An 18,039-nucleotide genomic window follows, 5' to 3' on the forward strand; every position below is an offset into this window, starting at 1 on the left:
GGTGATTGGGTTTTCCTGAGGATCTCATCAATGAAGGGTATTATGCGTTTTGGGAAGAAAGGTAAGCTGAGTCCAAGGTATATCGGGCCGTATAAAATTCTTCGACGGATTGGACAGGTTGCTTATGAGTTAGAATTGCCATCCGAATTGGAATTTGTCCACCCGGTATTCCATATATCTATGTTGAGAAAATGTATTGGAGACCCTTCTCGAGTTGTCCCTATCAAAGATGTACAAGTTACAGAGGACCTATCATATGAAGAAGTGCCAGTGGCGATATTAGATCGGCAAGTCCGCAAGCTGAGAACAAAAGATGTAGCTTCCGTCAAAGTATTGTGGAGGAACAAAAATATGGAAGAAATGACATGGGAAGCAGAAGAGGAGATGAAGTCTAAATACCCTTACTTATTCCAGAATGAAGATAACAAGGATGCTGGTGGAAGACAGGATACATTGGAAGGTGAAACGGCTCTATGAGGTAAGCAATAATTTGAGAATACTCCTCCTTAATACAAAATGGTGATATGTAGATAATGTAAATACGCATAATGCCTTGTGTAGCCTTGTGAAGCCATATGTTGGGCTTAATTACTTGCAAGTTTTGCTAGTGACCATTTTATAGGGGAAAATTGATCGGAAATTTCCATTGGAATCCACGATGATTTAAACTCCCCATAAACCCTTACATTCGAGGATGAATGTTCCTAGGGGGAGGGTGTTACAACCCATATCCACATGTGTTATTTCATGCCATATATTAGTTAACATAAATCCAAGAAGGAATTATCTTTGAGATGATAAGATGTCAATCCTATTGGTCTTAAGTGATACAAGAGTGTATAAGGGTGATTAACAAGTATTAGAAGTTAAACGAATCAAGGATGTTGTAACTCGTATTTTCAGGTAATCTAGCGGTGCTTAATACACTCAAGAGGTCATTTATTAAGCTATTTTAATCATATAATATCCGTATCATAAGTCTTGAAGTCAAACGAGTTATGAAACAAAAGTCGACAAAAGTTGTCGCAACTTAGGTTCATAATTTTACTTAAACATTAGGTCAAATGTTTCTAATCTTTTATCATAATTTACAAGGAATTATGGGGTGATCTACCAACCAAATTAAAGATCTAGGAGTCTAGTTTCCAACGCATTAAACCGTTCATCGATACGATCTCGGAGTAGAGAGATATTCGCGTTTTCGCGAGACTGCGCCAAACACCTCTCTATGGGGCCCACTAAGTCGGTTTAAGATATTTGGACCTATATAGGATGACTCCAACCCGTTTTAAGTCATTTCTTTTTACTATTTTCAGACCTTAGAACCCTAGGAACATCCTCTCAAGGTTCTCTCAAGATTCAAGACCCAATAAAAGGGCAAACAACACAAATCAAGTGTCGGGAATTCCGTGGCGCTAGTAAGTCTCTTGTTCTTCTTGTTGTTGCTCATTTTTGTGTCGTTCCAGCTCGTGTGGGAGGTTGTTTTAAAGGGTTTATGTTCTGTAAATACTCCCTAATGTTCTTAATATCAATCCTAGGTGATTTCAAGCCTTCTAAAGTGATTCTAGTGCCGAAAAACACTAATTGATCGCTAGTTTCATTTTTTTGTTGTTGTGGCAGCATTGAAGGGATATTTCTTGGAAATTTAAGGTCAAATTGGAGTTGTTCTTTCTGTATAAAGGTAAGGAACCTCTTATTCTATATGTATTTAAGATTATCCAAGTTGCGGCTAAGCCATTGAAGCTAGAACTTGTGAGATATATATCGAAAGGCTTGGTAGTAATGTTATTGTTTTGTGGACTGTTTTGCGTTGTTGTTGGGCTGCATATTTTACTACTATATTGTGGAGTTTTGGAGGAGGAAGGGTGTGGATAAACACCATATATATGTAGGGTTATGGGCTGATAGTTATTCGTAACATTTCCAGGTTGTTTGACACGACTACGGTGGGCGTCGTATGTATGGAGTGATTAGGCTGTGTGTGGACTATTTTGGGAGGCTCAATATGTTTATTATTGATGTTGTTTGGGCTGTTTGGTGACTGTTTTGAATGGCGTGAGGTCATATATATAGGGGAGGTGCTGTCCGTTTCATCGTAAAATAGGTTGTGGTCGATACATAATAGTTATGACGCTTAAATGATAACAATAGTATCGTTTCTCTTATTGTAGACTAAGGAGTTCTGACAATTGCATAGCTTGATATTGTGGCAGTATATACAAGGTATGTTAGGTTATCCCTTTCCTTCTTTTGCACGACTCCGATTGTACATAATGTAATGAACGATCTTCCAAGATACTCTACTCTTAGAAGCTAGCAGTACTTACATTGTTTTCCCTCTTATGGAACGATTGATGTTAATGTTGCTTCTCTTATTCTTATGTTATCAATGTTGTTCGTACTTCCTAAATCTTATAAGGTTCATAGTGAAGAGTTAGTCCTAATAACGTGTACAGAGGATACCGACCTTACGTCACTCCAAAAGGTTTAGAATGTGATTCCATGAGTCGAGCATGCATTATATATATGTATCTATTTTACTCTACCGAGCCACGCTATAGTTGGCCGGGTACGACACCTATTGTGCAACCACTGATCAGTTGGGTTTTACCGAGCTCCATGTGGCCGGGTACGATATGATGATGATGATGCCCATAGAGGCGAATGCTTTAAAGGTTTATGTATTTATACATATGTATCATGCATTTCATGTAAGTAGCCCTCAGAGGTACTAAGATGTTACAGGTTGTATATTCTCTATCCTTGCTTACATTACTGATCGTATTTATGGTTCTTTGCCTTACATACTCAGTACTTTATTCGTACTGACGTCCTTTTATTTGTGGACGCTGCATGTCGTGCTGCAGGTCCTGATAGACAGGTAGGTGCAGCTCCCCCACCACAGTAGACTGTCCAGTTCAGTGGTGATTGGCGAGATCCCTTCTCCGGACTTGCCTTGGTCTTGGTATGCAATTTTTGTTATAGACATTATGGGTATGTCGGGGCCCTGTTCCGGCTATGTTGCAACACTTATGTTCTTTTAGAGGCTCATAGATAGGTGTCGGCTCCTGTATAGTTTGGTATGCCTTGTCGGCTAGTTTTTGTTGTATAGTCTTTCATAGTAGCGTGGTAGCTCATACCTTATATGTAGTTTCTTGATTGTCTGGTCATCCCCTGTTATGTATGTTCATGCCGTCATATTTTATTGCTGGTTGTCCATGATCTAGGTCTACCATTTATATTGATCTCTTCAGCCCTAAAAGATAATAATGAAGGTTAGATTAAATGTACGTTGGTGCTCGGCAAGTGTGGTCGGGTGCTAGTCATGGCCCTTTAGTTTGGGTCGTGACACATAGCCTCACAAACTTTTACCCCTTAAGGTTTTAAGAGCACAAGCTTCAAAAGTCTTCCTCTTTTCTCTTAAACTACGTGACGAGTCAAACCACCTCATCTAAATTGTAACGGAGGGAGTACTTGTTTTGTATCAACTGAATAACAAATCATTGAAATTCTAGTTTGTAAATCCAACTGAATAGCAAATTGAAATTCTTGTTTGTAACACTATGGTTCAAGTTGTGATAGTCAAGGACATGCCAACTATCCTTGATTAATGAAAGTTGAGACCATAATTTGTGATATGTGATAGGCTTTGCTCTTATATGTGAAAACAGATGTAATATACTTCTTTTCCAAAAAAAAAAAAAGACTCATTAACTGTAGCAATTTCCTGGATTTTGCATTTTGGCCACCTTTTTGTTCAAAGAAAAAGAAATTTATTCTCGTGCATGATAATTTTCATATGAACCTCAAAATAGTAATGATTAAATGAGGCAAGTCACTGACCTAGTACCATTTACTGATGAGATTAACTTCTGTGCACAGACAATGCAAACAACAACAACAATTCACTAGAATTTCACTAGTGGAGTTTGGGGAGGGTAGAGTGTACGCAGACCTTGCCCCTATCCGGAGGGATAGAGAGGCTGTTTCCAGAAGACCCGCTGCTCAGAGATAATAGATCCGTAACAATAACAGAAACCAGAAAAATAGTATCGGCATTGTAAAAGACAGCAGATAAATGGAAAGGAAAAAAAAAGTGTGAAACATAATGAAAACCGCTAGCTGTCCTAGACAAAACACTATTAGACTAGCCGGTACAACGAGGAAAAACGCTCAACTACCCCCTAGCCTACAACCCTAATGTTCGACCTCCATATCTATCAAGGGTCATATCCTCGGAAATCTGAAGCTGCGCCATGTCCTGCCTGATCACCTCGCCCCAATACTTCTTAGACTGCCCTCTATATCTTTTCGTACCTGCCAAAGCCAACCGCTCATACCTCCTAACCGGGGCATTTAGGCTCCTCCTCCGCACGTGCCCGAACCATCTAAGTCTCGCTTCCCGCATCTTTGTCATCCAAGGGACCCACGACCATCCTCTCCCAAATATCCTCATTCTTAATTTTATCCATCCTAATGTGCACGGACAATGCATAATTTTTATATACCATTAATTGGGTGCAAATGACCTACAACCGTAGGTAATTGTCTTCTATAATTATAATTTGGTAACATTAGAAATAAATAATAACATGCTATAACCAATACAAATATGATAATGTAAAACTTATTTACATTGTTAGCGTATATAAGTTATGCCGTTTATTGATTTAGGTTAGAAGAAGTAACTAGAGTTGAAGAGCAAACTTCTAAGTCACCTATAACTTGACATTTAATATCCCCCTTCTACACATAAAGTCAGTGAAGATAAAGTTAAAAGGAAAAGAAATTGATGATATTATGATATAAAATTTCATTCTCAACAATTTTTAAACTACTAAATAAAACTGGCAGCCATTATAAGATAATAACACACGGCAACAGGCATAAGATTGATAGCACATCATTTATTTCTTGTGAGTTGAATTGATCAAAGTTGATGCAACTCTCTACCCACTCAATATCTACATGACAACTCCATAGAAAATGAAGTCCAATTAATAATTTCTTCTTCTCCTTGTCTTCTCTTGTTTTTCCTTCTTTTTATTTTTATTTTTATTTTTTATTATTGTCACGATCCAAGCCCCTGACACGTATTGTCCGCTTTGAGTCTAAACCCGTACATATTTGTCTTTCGACCTACGCCACATCGAGCCCAAAAGCGCACGTACCTTGTGAACTTGTGTCATGTCTTATAAAACTCTTCACTTTCCCCTCTCATTCCGATGTGGGATTTGTCTAAGGTGACATGTGCACCCGTTCTTGCCAGCCTTCAGTCCTGCTCACCCGCCCTCATTAGCCCACCCTCTGTTATGGGAATCACATTCACCCCCTGGGACTCAGCGTCCTTGCTGAGGTTTGCTCACGTACTGAGAAGATTTGGCTCTGATACCGTATTTGTCATGACCCAAGCCCATGACACATATTCTCCGCTTTGGGCCTAAGCCTGCATGGATTTGTCTTTCGAACTACGCTATATCGAGCCCAAAAGCGCATGTACCATGTGAACTTATTCATGCCTTATAAAAGCTCTTCACTTTCCTCTCACATTCTGATGTGCGATTCTCCTAAGGTGATATGTGTACCTTTCTTCAAAAGCTTGCCAGCCTAAAATCCTGTCAGTCCTGCTTGACCCGCCTCCAATAGCCCGTCCTCCGTCATGGGCATCACAGCTACAAATTGTTAATATTCAGGTGCTGAGATCAAGTTGATGATCCTACTTGCTCAAATACTAAAGTCAAATATCAAAAGTAAAATAAACTAAAACCAATGGAAAAGTTAATAATATCTTGTCTTAGCACAGCTGACTAAGTCCAAGTCTTTGACTATTGATTGCTTCATCAGACTAACTACATAAGCGAAGAAACCTCGAATTGACATCAGAAGATTTTAGTATACAGTAATTGTCCACAGGAAAGACAAATTTACACTCAGTGAAATGAATAAATGTACCAAGGAGATTTAGAAGTGACTGATTCAAAGTCATCCCTTAAAATGTCTTCTTCTTGATTTGGAGTAGCAGCATACTATTATAGTTTTTCAGAAATTGCAAAACACTGAAATTTTCTTCTTGATGGCCATTTCTGGCAGTACAGATTCTGATTTCATTCAGGTAATTTATCTTTTTTTTTTCCTTCAAATTTTCCACATTCAAACAAAATTCCTTTAGTTGTTTTTGCTTATGTTTGATTGAATACATAGTAGTAAGAGGTTCTAAATAAGTATATATGATAATGGTGGAATCCATTACACTGATAACAAATTGTTTTAGTTCTCATCCAACTTTTATCAAGCTTAGAAGTATTCTTGTGAGAATTTTTCTTCAAATGACTCCAAGAAAATCTTTAAAGAAAAAGAGCAGCCTGGTGCACTAAGCACTAAGCTCCCGCTGTGCGGGGTACAGGGAAGGGCCAGACCACAAAGGTCTATTATATGCAGTCTTACCCTACATTTCTGCAAGAGGCTGTTTCCGCGGCTAGAACCTGTGACCTCCTGATCACATGGTAGCAACTTTGCCAGTACAGACACGTCAAAGCTCCCTTTCAATAAATTCTTTAGTTATAACTTATAAAAGGCTGTGGTTAAATTCTCTAAGCTCGGATTTTAGCTTGATGAAGCTGAAACAATGCCACATTTTCTTCCTCAGATCAACGGAGAAAGGGACAGAGTTGGCATACTTGCCGAATCTTTATTGGTAAATATTTCAGAGTTTACAAAATCAGTGGTTTCAATAGATGTAGAAAAGGAGAATTTCATTGAGATAGGAAGCTACTTATACCGCGCTTCTGCAGTCATAATGGAGCTGCAAATAGGAGCAAATGCACCATCAAATGTGATTGAAAAATTACAGTCTATGTTAGAAAGTGTGCATCTAGCTAATGAGCTTATAAAAAAATGCCAAAACTATAGGCAGAAGAATCAGTTAATTGAACCAAGTATTGTCATAGAACAACTTCAAGTTGTGAACAGACATATCGCGGAAGGATTAAGTCTCATACCATCCTCTTTTTATGGGGAACAAGAATGTGCAGAAATCGCAGCTAAGTCTCTCTCGAAAGATATGAAAGGTTCAGCATTTGTAGCCAGAAAAATTCTGGTTTCAGACCAAAAAGAGCTTGAAGTTCACATGTTGGCTTCAAGGGAATTTTTTACAAATGAAACAGCAGAAACAGACACAGAAACAGATCTTTACTCGATCGATATTGATGTTTCCATGGAAAACATTCGGTTAGCTGATTCAACCAATATTTATATAAGTGACAATTCCAGAAGCAGTATCAGCAGAAGCTTACATCTTCAGAATCATGGGCACTGGGGCGCTCGTTCTGAACCTGAGTACGTGGAACCTTTATATGAAACATTCTTTTGTCCATTGACAAACAAGATTATGGAGGATCCAGTCACAATAGAAAGTGGAGTAACATATGAGAGGGAAGCCATTTCAGAATGGATCGACAAGTTTGATAACCAAAAAGAAATGTTCTGTCCAAAGTCAGGACAGAAGCTAAAGAGTAGAAATCTGAGCACTAATGTGGCGTTGAAAGCAACGATAGACGAATGGAAAGAAAGAAATGAAACAGCAAGAATCAAAGGTGCAAGAGCAGCTTTGTCTTCAGCCAGTAGTACACAGGATGTAATACTCAAATCAATCGAAGATTTGCAAATCATCTGCCTCAGAAAGCCATACAATAAGGTACAAGTTCGTAGCATTGGTATAATACCACTGCTTGGAAATTTACTGGACAACAGAAGCAGAAGTATAAGATGTGCAACGCTTGAATTATTGCGATATTTGGCTGAAGATGATGATGAGGTAAAGGTCATTTTCTTCTATCCTTGAAAAGTTTAAGATAAAGCAGGCACACAACTACTACTAACATTTCACATTTTATTTTTTTACTCAACATTTGTTTTTAACACTGCTGTCCATGTATATATACAACAAGAAGTACAAAATTAGAGTATCCTGTAGACATGTACTGAGTTGAGATGCTTCACAAATGCAGGAATTAATTGCCCAAATTATCGATATTTCTACAGTCACAAGGATGCTGTCGAGTAATCACAGACCTATTAGGCATGCATCACTACGCCTGTTGCTTGAGCTTTCGAAATCCCAGTTTCTGTGTGATAATATTGGGGCAGTTCCTGGAGCCATCCTCATGCTGATCACAGCCAAATACAGACATTCTGATGATGCATTTGTCACAGATAAAGCTGGCGAAGTCTTAAAAAGCTTGGAGAAATATCCTTGCAACATCAAACACATGGCTGAAAATGGATATTTAGAGCCACTTTTAAATCATCTTATTGAAGGTAAACATGTACCCTTTTCTGTTTTGATAGAGACAACATGAACTACATACAGGTATCAAAAGGTTGAGACCAAATTAAGTTTTCTTGTGTCAATTCGAAACTCAAGGAACTAACTGTAACTTTTACTACAAAAAAACTTGATGTAGGCAGTGAAGAGATGAAAATGGAGATGGCACGATACCTCGGGGAAATAGTGCTTGGACTTGACAGCATAACATATGTTGCTGAGAAAGCTTCTCCTTCTTTGATCAAAATGGTAGAGAGTGGAAATTCCTTGAGCAGGAATGCAGCATTTAGAGCTCTACAACAAATTTCTTCTCACCATTCAAATGCTAACACACTTGTAGAAGCTGGCCTTGTCCAAATCATGGTTGAAGAGATTTTCACTCAAGCAATTCACGATGAGCAAATCAACTCGAAGAAAGAAGCAGCTGGTATACTTGCAAATGTGCTTGAGTCTGGATTAGAGCTAGAGAACCTTCAAGTTAATGGACGTGGCCACACATTGGCTTCGGATTACATGATATTCAACTTCATTCAGAAGATCAAAAGCTCGAGTCCTGAAGAAATGAATTTTCACCTTGTAAGAATCCTAATCTGCCTTATGAAGTATCCCAAAGCATCAACTACCATTATCTCTGTGATCAAAGAGACAGATGCGAGCTACAATTTAATCGAGCTCATAAATAACCCCAATGAAGAACTTAGCATTGTAGCGCTGAAGCTTCTTATCGCTCTCTCTCCTTTCATGGGGCACACAATTTCAGACAGATTATGCAAAACTAAAGGACAACCCGAGAGCCTAATTCATGCTCCAGTTGGAAGTCCTCAAGTCACAGAAAAGCAAGCAGTCTCTGCCGCTCTATTAGCAAAGCTTCCCCACCAAAACATGACTCTCAACCTAGCATTGGTCAATAAAAACACAATTCCCACAATCATAGAACAAATCAACAAAATCCATGTAAGCGGGACAAGAACAAGCAGGTACACAAGTGCATATTTTGATGGTCTAGTAGGAATTCTTGTCAGATTGACAACAACACTGTACGATCATCAAATTTTGCACGTAGTAAGGACGTTCAACTTCACGTACATATTCACAGAGTTACTCATGAAAACATCAAGCGATGAGGTCCAGAAGTTATCAGCAATTGGTCTCGGGAACTTGTCAAAGCAATCAGTCAATTTATCAAAACCGCCACCAATCAAGCACAACAAGTACATAAAATCTTTTCTGCTAAGAAGATGTTTGTCGCTCAATTCAAAGTCCGAGAAAGTACCTTTATGCTTAGTTCACCGCGGAGTTTGTTCTGTTGAAGACAGTTTCTGCTTAGTTGATGCTAAAGCAATTGAAAGGCTACTATCTTGCTTGCACCATGAGAATGTTGAAGTAGTTGAAGCAGCATTATCAGCTATATCGACGTTACTAGATGATAAAGTTGATATGGACAAGAGTGTTAACTTACTGATTGAGATGCAAACCATTCAGCATGTGCTGAATGTGGTGAAGGAGCATAGAGAAGACGCTTTGTGGCACAAATCATTTTGGTTGATTGAGAAGTTTCTTTCAAAAGGCGGGGACAAATCTGCTTCAGATATATCACAGGACAGGTTGTTTCCTGCTACTGTTGTCAGTGCATTTCAACATGGAGATGTTTGTACTAGACAAATGGCTGAGAAAATCTTGATGCATTTGAACAAAATGCCATATTTTGCCAACACTACCAGTTTTACCACACAAAATCTGTAGTACCATTTTGTAAAAAAAATCGTTTCACATCACTTTTTGTTCATTTTACTTTTAGTTCAGAATTTGTTGTTACTCCCTTTGTCCCGATTAATTTGGCACAATTCGGATTTCGAGAGTCAAACATTTTAATTTTGTCTGTTTCAGAAGTGAAATCTTTATGTTTTGAAATAAAATTTAGATATCTGGAAACTACGTAAAAAGCACTATAAGTCACAACAATTAAAGAATATTTAAAAAGCATGTGAAAGAATTGGTCAAAAGAAAAACTTATTTGACTCTCGAAATCCGAACGGTGCCACACAAATTGAGACACGGGAAGTATAATTATAGAAATGGTGAACTGTTATACTTATACCATGTTTGTGTCAAGTGGTTTTCTTTATATTTCTGTGTAGCAATTACTTAAAAGTATTGCCCCATTATTTCTGTGTAACTGGTATTCACATTTCTGATTTCACAATAGTCTGTCGGTATACTATTTTTACGTAAATAATTTCGGTAAAAGCAGCTGTTATTTGACAAAGAACGAACTTTGGTCAATATCGTATGACAATTAAGAGTGTTTTTGGTTCCATACTTTATGGAAAAAGAAACCAAACCTACAATGTCAACTTAAAAGACATACGAAATAGACATACGAAATAGTAAATTGCCCAATGTTTCCAAATTAGTCCAACTTCGCACCTTTCCGTATATCTCAGAGAGGTCGTATTTCTTTGGGTTGGTACTAATGGAATGCTTTCATATCTATTCACCGACGGTGTAAAAAATAATTACACAATCATGTCAGCTATTAGATAAATATCTTGATAATTATTAATTGATGATCTGGTAAAATTTAATGAACGTCCAATATACAAACCAAAAAATCTTACACGGATATAAGTTTCTAAAAAAAACATGTCGATTTTTTTTTGCAACGATGTGGTTTTTTGACTTGAATTTCTTTTCGATTTTTCTTGAACACCCTAAATGATGAACAGTCGGTTGTGAACTTGTCTGACCAAACAGAAAAAAAATTAAAGAGAACAACTGGTTCAGCTTTGGCAAAAATGTTTGGCCGGCAGTTGTGACATAATCGCCAACAAAGATTTAAATCTTTTTATTTAAAAGCTTTAAATATTCAATTGCCCCTTTCTGATTAAACTAAAGAAGATTTCAGAGCAAAGTTATCTTTTTCCATTTGTCAATATTCCCATTTTTCAGCCTATATTTCATCCTTCTAAGGTCATGACGAAAACCCAAAATCTTAATTTTTGGAAAATATTCCACCAACAGTATACAGTATGTTAAATAATGTTTCGTGTTAATATATAAATGGCTATGACTTCTGCTACGAAAGTAGCTATCTTTGTAGAATCCTTCAACAAAAAGATAACTTTGTTTATCATTAGCAATTGAAAGTTCTTATTCATCAATCACTATAAGACTGCACGTTACATTGGGACAGGAGTTAATCACAGCCATAGACATTGTCGAAGTGAATGTATTTCAAACTTGGACATATAAACTAAGTGTGTCCATTCATTGATTGCATATATATAAACAGGTCTTTCTTCCAAGTCTCTCTGTTTCTCTGCTTGAGAAAGGAGATGGCTTCTTTCGCGATTGAGGACTTTATTGGAAATGGATCGCTGCAAGGACTTCTTCCAAAGCTGTTGGAGGAAGGGTGGGATGATGTACCAACATTGAAGATTATGAATGCAGACGATATGAACGAGTTGAACATGACTCAACGGCAAAAGGTTCTCTTTACTGATAAACTCACCCTTCTTGTTATCTTGTATATAAACATCTGGGGTTCTTCATATTCTTTTGCAAATCTTTGCAAACAACTAAGTGATTCTTCTGTTTCCCTAGACAAAATAAAGTATCACAAAAATAAAGTTCCAACAAAAGAAATAAGAGATCAATAAAACTTCTTTGTGCTTAATCAAAAATCCTAAATAAACTATGGAAAGGAATTTGTCAAGCTGGTTTTCTGCACATCTCAAAAAAGGTAAGAAACAAAATAAGATATTGTTCTGATGATTTATTTCTTTCCTGCTCAAGGATGCACTGGAAATAAGGTCATACCTGCATGATCATGCACTGATGCAATATGCAGATAAGCTTGAGGAGTTCGGGAATTCCCTTTCTGAGCTTCTTAACTTGAGCGCAGTAGATCTTACTGCAAAGTATGGAGTGAGAAGGGGCCATGTTGCCCGTTTTACAGACAGAACTACAGCACGTGGGGGAGATTCTTTGCCAGAAGCCAATGATCTCCAAGTGAGGAGAAGAAGTGCCTCGAGGAATGAGAGTCTTTACAGGAGAGAGATTTCTGCTGTCAATTCCAGGAAGCAGAGTATGACGAGATCCCTTAGGAGAACCAATACAGCTAATGATGTATCCCTTGAACAATCATTGGCTGATTTCAAAATTAAAGATGGACATGTTTTTAAGGGAATTGTAGCTTCAATGCCAGATGAGCCTAGAGCATGCGGCTGTGTGCAGGCCACCCCACTAGTTGAGAATGTTGCTCCTTATTCTACCATTGAGAATATCTCAGTTCAGAAACTAACGCCAGAGTACAAGATTGGAATGGAGCGTTTGGTAAAAACAAAGACTCCGCCAATGAAGGCTTCAGAGCTCTGGCGTGATAAACCAGTGGTGATTCTATGCATTCGTCGTCCTGGGTAAAACATCAAATAGTTTCTGCAATTAACACCTATAATTTGTAAATTGTAGTTCAATGGATATGCTATGACTCGGATGCTGCCTCTTATAGGAGATTACACATAATAGGTTAAACAGACATAAAGAAACCTCTTGCAAGAATTTCACAAGGAAACTCAAGCCAACATCGGCATAAAACTTCAATCACGGTAGAAGATCCAATAATGCATGTGATCCCACTAGACGTTGGACACATTGATGAAGGATATAACCTAGGAATGTTTTTTCCCCTTAAAGAACAAGTGGTATTTATATTTTATAAGAAGATGAAATTAAATCTTTTTCTATGAGCATGAATTACTGAATCTAATCCCAAAAACACGATGGAAACAGGTGCATTATGTGCAGAGCTGAAGCCCACCAACTCTATGCAAAGAAACCAATATTTGACGCGTTGGGGGTTCAATTATTTGCTGTTCTTCATGAGCAAATAGAATCAGAGGTAACTTTTCCCCTACTTTTAGCTGACATTTCCTTGAAAGGACCTGGTTCATTATGCTGGGTTTTGTTATCCAGTTAAAGGATTTCTGGCCTCGATACTGGGGTGGTGTAGTCCTTTTTGACAAAAGCATGGAATTTTATAAAGCTCTGGGAGGAGGAAATCTGCTAAAAGACAGGTTCATATCAGGCTTTCTATTTAATCCTCGAGCTATTGCAAATTATAAGCGAGCAAAAGCCATGGGGGTGGAGCAAAACTTCAGGGGTGAAGGTGAGATAAAGGGAGGGCTTTTCATCGTTGGCAGAGGAAAGAGTGGAGTTGCTTACCAATTTATTGAGAGGAATTTTGGAGACTGGGCACCCCTTGCTGAAGTTTTTGAAATCTGTTATCGCTTGCAGGTAATGTTTTCTGGCTTCTCTAATACGCTCATTGTAGCATACCCCTAAATTTTAGTCTAATGAGATTTTTCTTCAATATTCTAGAATCCACAGGAAAGTCAGTCAGAGTTGCTCCCATCAATACAACAATGGGATTAGATATGGTTATTGCTTCTATGGACTAAACCCTTGCTTTTGGGTCTCAAACTGAAAGAAGCTATATCTCTTCCAAACTTTAAATTTATGTTTCATTACCACAGCTGCTTTGTTGTATGAATAATTATCTTCATTAAATTCCTTGATGGTACTGGAATTAATTGGTGTTAGAGTCTAGTCAGACTAGCAATATATCTATTTCTTTTGAATCACATAAGGCAGAAGTGTCGATATGTAGATTGTACTCAACTAGTACATTAGGTATTGGTAACTTATGAACACTTAGGACAAAGATTGTAAATTGTCTCATATAACAATATGAAAGGCAAAGAAAGAAAATTCTCAAAACTCAGTGGTTTTCCATCCGAAGAGCAGAAGACTGATTTCTTTTTACGAGATACATAAAAATCATCTGCTTCTCCTATCCAAAAGTCAATAACTGCAATTTAAAACTTAGGCACATTGATGTGTTTATGAATCAAAAGTTACCAACAGAGCTATATTTTTCTCCCAAAACTAACAGAATTAGATAGCAATGCCAATGTCTAAAGGGAAGGGCTGTAATTAGTCAATAATCAGCTATGTTATGGTTAACTTACGTTGTTAAGAAGATCGGCAGCCTCGTAAATCAGATACTCCATGTTTCACACTTGCAAGCTACTCAATATGGAAATTGATGAGCGCTGAATTGTAGTGCTTCTCAGAATGGCTCCCCAGTCTTCTGTAATTTGAGCCAATATATACCACCAGCAGACATAGCCAAGTCCTCTCATGGGAAGCAGATGTATACTCCAAAACAGTGAGATTATTCGCATCTCATCTCATATAACGTGCTAACACGGGGACCGGCACGATGCATGTAACAGTTCCCTTTGATCAAATGGAAGGATGGATTCCTGCCTTTAGCGACTTCATTCTGTCATTCCTTCTTTACTTGTTCGCTATGGCTTGAAAATTAATCGCGCGAGAGAGTAAGAGACTGAAAAGAGGATAACTGGACCTCGTTACTGATCTGAAATTGTGGGCAAATTATCACCAGAAATCTCCACAAGAACATTTTCCATCCTTAAATAGATGAAATCTAACTGCATCTCTTACAAGAATTTCTCTCTGGGTGATCTTAGAAATGATTTTAGTTGCACTATGGCAATCACCACATACCCTTAGGTTTTTTACCACTCTTATGGGGAGCCCAGGGGGGATAAAGATCAAACCAAAGGCAATAGCAAGCCTCTCGCTGTGGTGGTTAAGCAATTTAATTTTATCGGACTCTTCAACATTATGCATGACATGAGTTACATCCGGTACATAACCCTCGTCTATCATTTTAGAATTCAATTTCTCCAGTTCTGCATATATTTGATTTGAAAATGGACTTGACTTGTCATCAGCAGAGAAAATGTGCACTCTGTTTTTATATTTGATCCAACTACATCCTGGCTCCTTCCTCACACCTCTATCTCTCATGGCCCTCCTTAAACGAGCCACTTCAGCCCAATTTCCTTGCACAGCATACATGCTTGTGAGTAAGACATAGCTGGCAGGATTTTCTGGCTCAAGTTCTAAAAGGGACTCTGCTGCCCATTTGCCAATTTCCATGTTACCACGGGTTCTACACGAGCTCAAAAGTGTAGCCCAACCAATTGCATCTGGCGTGCAAGGCATCTTCTCTATAAAATCTTTTGCTTCAACTAAACGCCCAGCTCGGCTGAATAGATCAATCATGCAAGTATAATGATCAAGAATTGGCGTAATTCCATGTTCTTTCACCATCGATTCAAAATAGACTTTCCCTTCGTTCACAAGTCCTGCCCTACTGCAAGCTGAAAGAACCCCAACAAAAGTTACTCCATCTGGTTGAAGACCATGTACCAGCATTTTCTCAAATAAATCAATTGTTTCAGCCGCTTTTCCAAACTGAGCATATCCTGACACTAATGCTGTCCAAGAGACCTCGTCCTTAACATACATCTCATCAAAAAGCTGGTGAGATTCTTCTATGCTGCCACACTTACCATACAGGGTCACAAGTGCATTAGAAACAGTAATGAAAGATATCAAGCCTGATACTAATGCTCGACCATGAAACTGGGCTCCTTCTTCCAAGCTCGCCAGATTTGCACATGAGCTTATCACACTTCCTAAAGTAAAATCATCTGGCTCAACCCCATTTCTTTGCATATCACAGAAAGCCTTAACAGCTTCTTCGCTATAACCATTCTGTCCATATCCGACGACCATTGCAGTCCAAGAGACAATATTTTTGTTCAACATTCTACTAAAAGTGGTCTCGGCATACTTGATGTTTCTGCACTTTGAATACATGTCAACAAGGGCACTACCTACAAACACATTATCACTGTGAGAGGTTCTGACTATATAAGCATGGATCTGTTTTCCTTCTTCAACAGCCTGAACGCCTCCACAAGCAGTCAAAATGCTCCCAAACGTGAACTGGTCGATACCCAACCTCTCTAACCTCATTTTCCTAAACAAGACAAGTGCTTCCCTATCAAGACCATTCTGTGTTAAACCCGAAATCATCGTTGTCCAAGAAATCGAATCCCTTTCAGGCATATCCTGAAACAAACTTCTCGACTCTCTCACCATCCCACACCTCAAAAAACCCATAATCATCGTATTATACATTACCACATTCCTCTCCGGCAACTCATGGAAAACCTTTTCAGCCTCATAAATAAACCCTGCTTTAGCATACATATCGACCAAAGGACTACCCACGAAAACATACTCCTCGAATCCACATTTCACTATCTGCCCATGAATTTGCCTACCCATCCGAATCCAACCATTGTCCGATGACAATATAATCACTGTCGAAAATGTTATTCTATTCAAACTCATTCTTCCATCCTCTAACATCAACTTATACGCCTTTAACGCATCGATACACAAACCCTGAGACGCATACCCCGAAATAATCAAATTCCAAGACACCCCATCTCGTTTTGGCATCAGACTAAACACCTCCCCCATTCGTACCAGGTTTCCGGACTTGGAATAAACAGAAAGAACGGTGTTCCATGAGAACTGGTTTGGTTGGGGAATTTGTTCAAACACTTTGTGTGCATACTCTTTGTTGTTGAGTTTACTATACGTGTTTATGAGATTGTTTAGCAAAAAGGTTTCAGGGTTTGCTATGGTTTTGAGAATGAAGCAATGGAGCTTCTTGATTTGGTTTTGGTTTTGCGTTTCACACCAAAGTTTGAGCAGAGAGCAGTAGTGGTTGGAAATGTGAGACATAGTGTTCAAAAGGGAAATTGGCGGGTAGTTGGCCACTTTTATACTCGACGGATTCGAACTCACGTGGATCGATCACGTGCTATCCTAACAACAAAAGGAGAGCAATGGCCGATGGATAAGAAATCACAAAATCTTTTTCCTTTTTTCTTTACAAACTATATTAGCATAGAAGTTATAAAAAATATTTTTTATTTCAATAAAGTAGCTGAGCTTTACTCACTATACCAGTAAAATTATATAATGTTTACGGTTAAAATAACTTAAAGTGTGATAAGATTCAAAAATTGACCGGTCAGCCGGAACTAATCATCTAGGAAAACATTTTCCTTCATACCAAACACACCCTTAGGGGTCGTTTGGTAGGATGCATTGGATAAGCTAATGCATGCATTAACTTTGTGTATTAATAATATATTGTCTGGTAGACATTTTGAACCTATGCATTAGTTATACATCCTATTTGGTATTATCCTATGCATAATTAATGCATAGAAAACAATGGTATTAGCAATACAATGGGTTTTAATGCATGCATTAGCTTAGTTAAAGACAAAATTGTCCTTCAAAATTATGCTTGATTAAAATATGCTAGTTAGTATATTAATGCAAGTTCAAAATAATCCAAATAGTGAGAAACAAAATTATATTCCTAGTAAATAAATAAATACTTAACATATTTCCTTTTTTATAAATAAATATTTAATTTTATTTTACAATATAGGTAGACAAATAAAATAATTTTTTTAAAACTTTTTCATATAAAAATATTTCTCAACATATGTTTCTTTTAAAAAGTTAGAGTATGGACTAGTTTTGAGGGCATTTTTGTAAACAATCAATTCTTTTAGAAATTGTGCAATGCTTTAATACATCAAACCAAACAACGGATAAGAAATATGTCAGTATAACTAATACCAGCATAACTAATGCAAGCATAACTAATGCAAGCATAACTAATACCAGCATTACTAATACACCCTATTCAACATTATTTTATGCACCCTACCAAACGACCCCTTAAT

The 18,039-nt window shown here is 37.8% G+C and overlaps 3 protein-coding genes across 4 annotated transcripts; 2 read left to right on the plus strand and 1 right to left on the minus strand.

Annotated features, from left to right (window-relative positions):
• The first annotated feature begins 5,927 nt into the window (after nt 1-5,927).
• LOC107785600 (putative U-box domain-containing protein 42) lies at nt 5,928-10,187 on the plus strand. The gene is made up of 4 exons (XM_016606942.2): nt 5,928-6,112; nt 6,647-7,813; nt 8,007-8,316; nt 8,463-10,187. Exons 1-4 carry the CDS (start codon nt 6,074-6,076, stop codon nt 10,064-10,066), a joined length of 3,120 nt encoding a protein of 1,039 aa, XP_016462428.1. The 5' UTR covers nt 5,928-6,073; the 3' UTR covers nt 10,067-10,187.
• Nucleotides 10,188-11,390: 1,203 nt separating this feature from the next.
• Nucleotides 11,391-17,151, minus strand: LOC107785596 (putative pentatricopeptide repeat-containing protein At1g68930). Of its 2 annotated transcripts, XM_075241249.1 has the most exons (3): nt 14,353-17,151; nt 12,143-12,737; nt 11,391-11,922 (listed from the first exon to the last, which is right to left on the minus strand). In XM_075241249.1, the coding sequence occupies exon 1, from the start codon at nt 17,015-17,017 to the stop codon at nt 14,786-14,788; it is 2,232 nt and encodes a 743-aa protein (XP_075097350.1). In that variant the 5' UTR covers nt 17,018-17,151; the 3' UTR covers nt 11,391-11,922; nt 12,143-12,737; nt 14,353-14,785. The 2 variants fall into 2 exon arrangements, with proteins under 2 accessions (XP_075097350.1, XP_075097351.1); XM_075241250.1 differs by lacking the exon at nt 11,391-11,922 and having other exon boundaries at nt 12,627-12,760.
• LOC107785598 (uncharacterized) lies at nt 11,659-14,122 on the plus strand. The gene is made up of 5 exons (XM_016606941.2): nt 11,659-11,811; nt 12,119-12,741; nt 13,115-13,223; nt 13,298-13,618; nt 13,703-14,122. The coding sequence occupies exons 1-5, from the start codon at nt 11,659-11,661 to the stop codon at nt 13,754-13,756; spliced, it is 1,260 nt and encodes a 419-aa protein (XP_016462427.1). The 3' UTR covers nt 13,757-14,122.
• Nucleotides 17,152-18,039: the final 888 nt, after the last annotated feature.

This window comes from Nicotiana tabacum, chromosome 20 (genome assembly GCF_000715075.1).
Source record: "Nicotiana tabacum cultivar K326 chromosome 20, ASM71507v2, whole genome shotgun sequence".
Lineage (NCBI taxonomy): Eukaryota > Viridiplantae > Streptophyta > Magnoliopsida > Solanales > Solanaceae > Nicotiana > Nicotiana tabacum.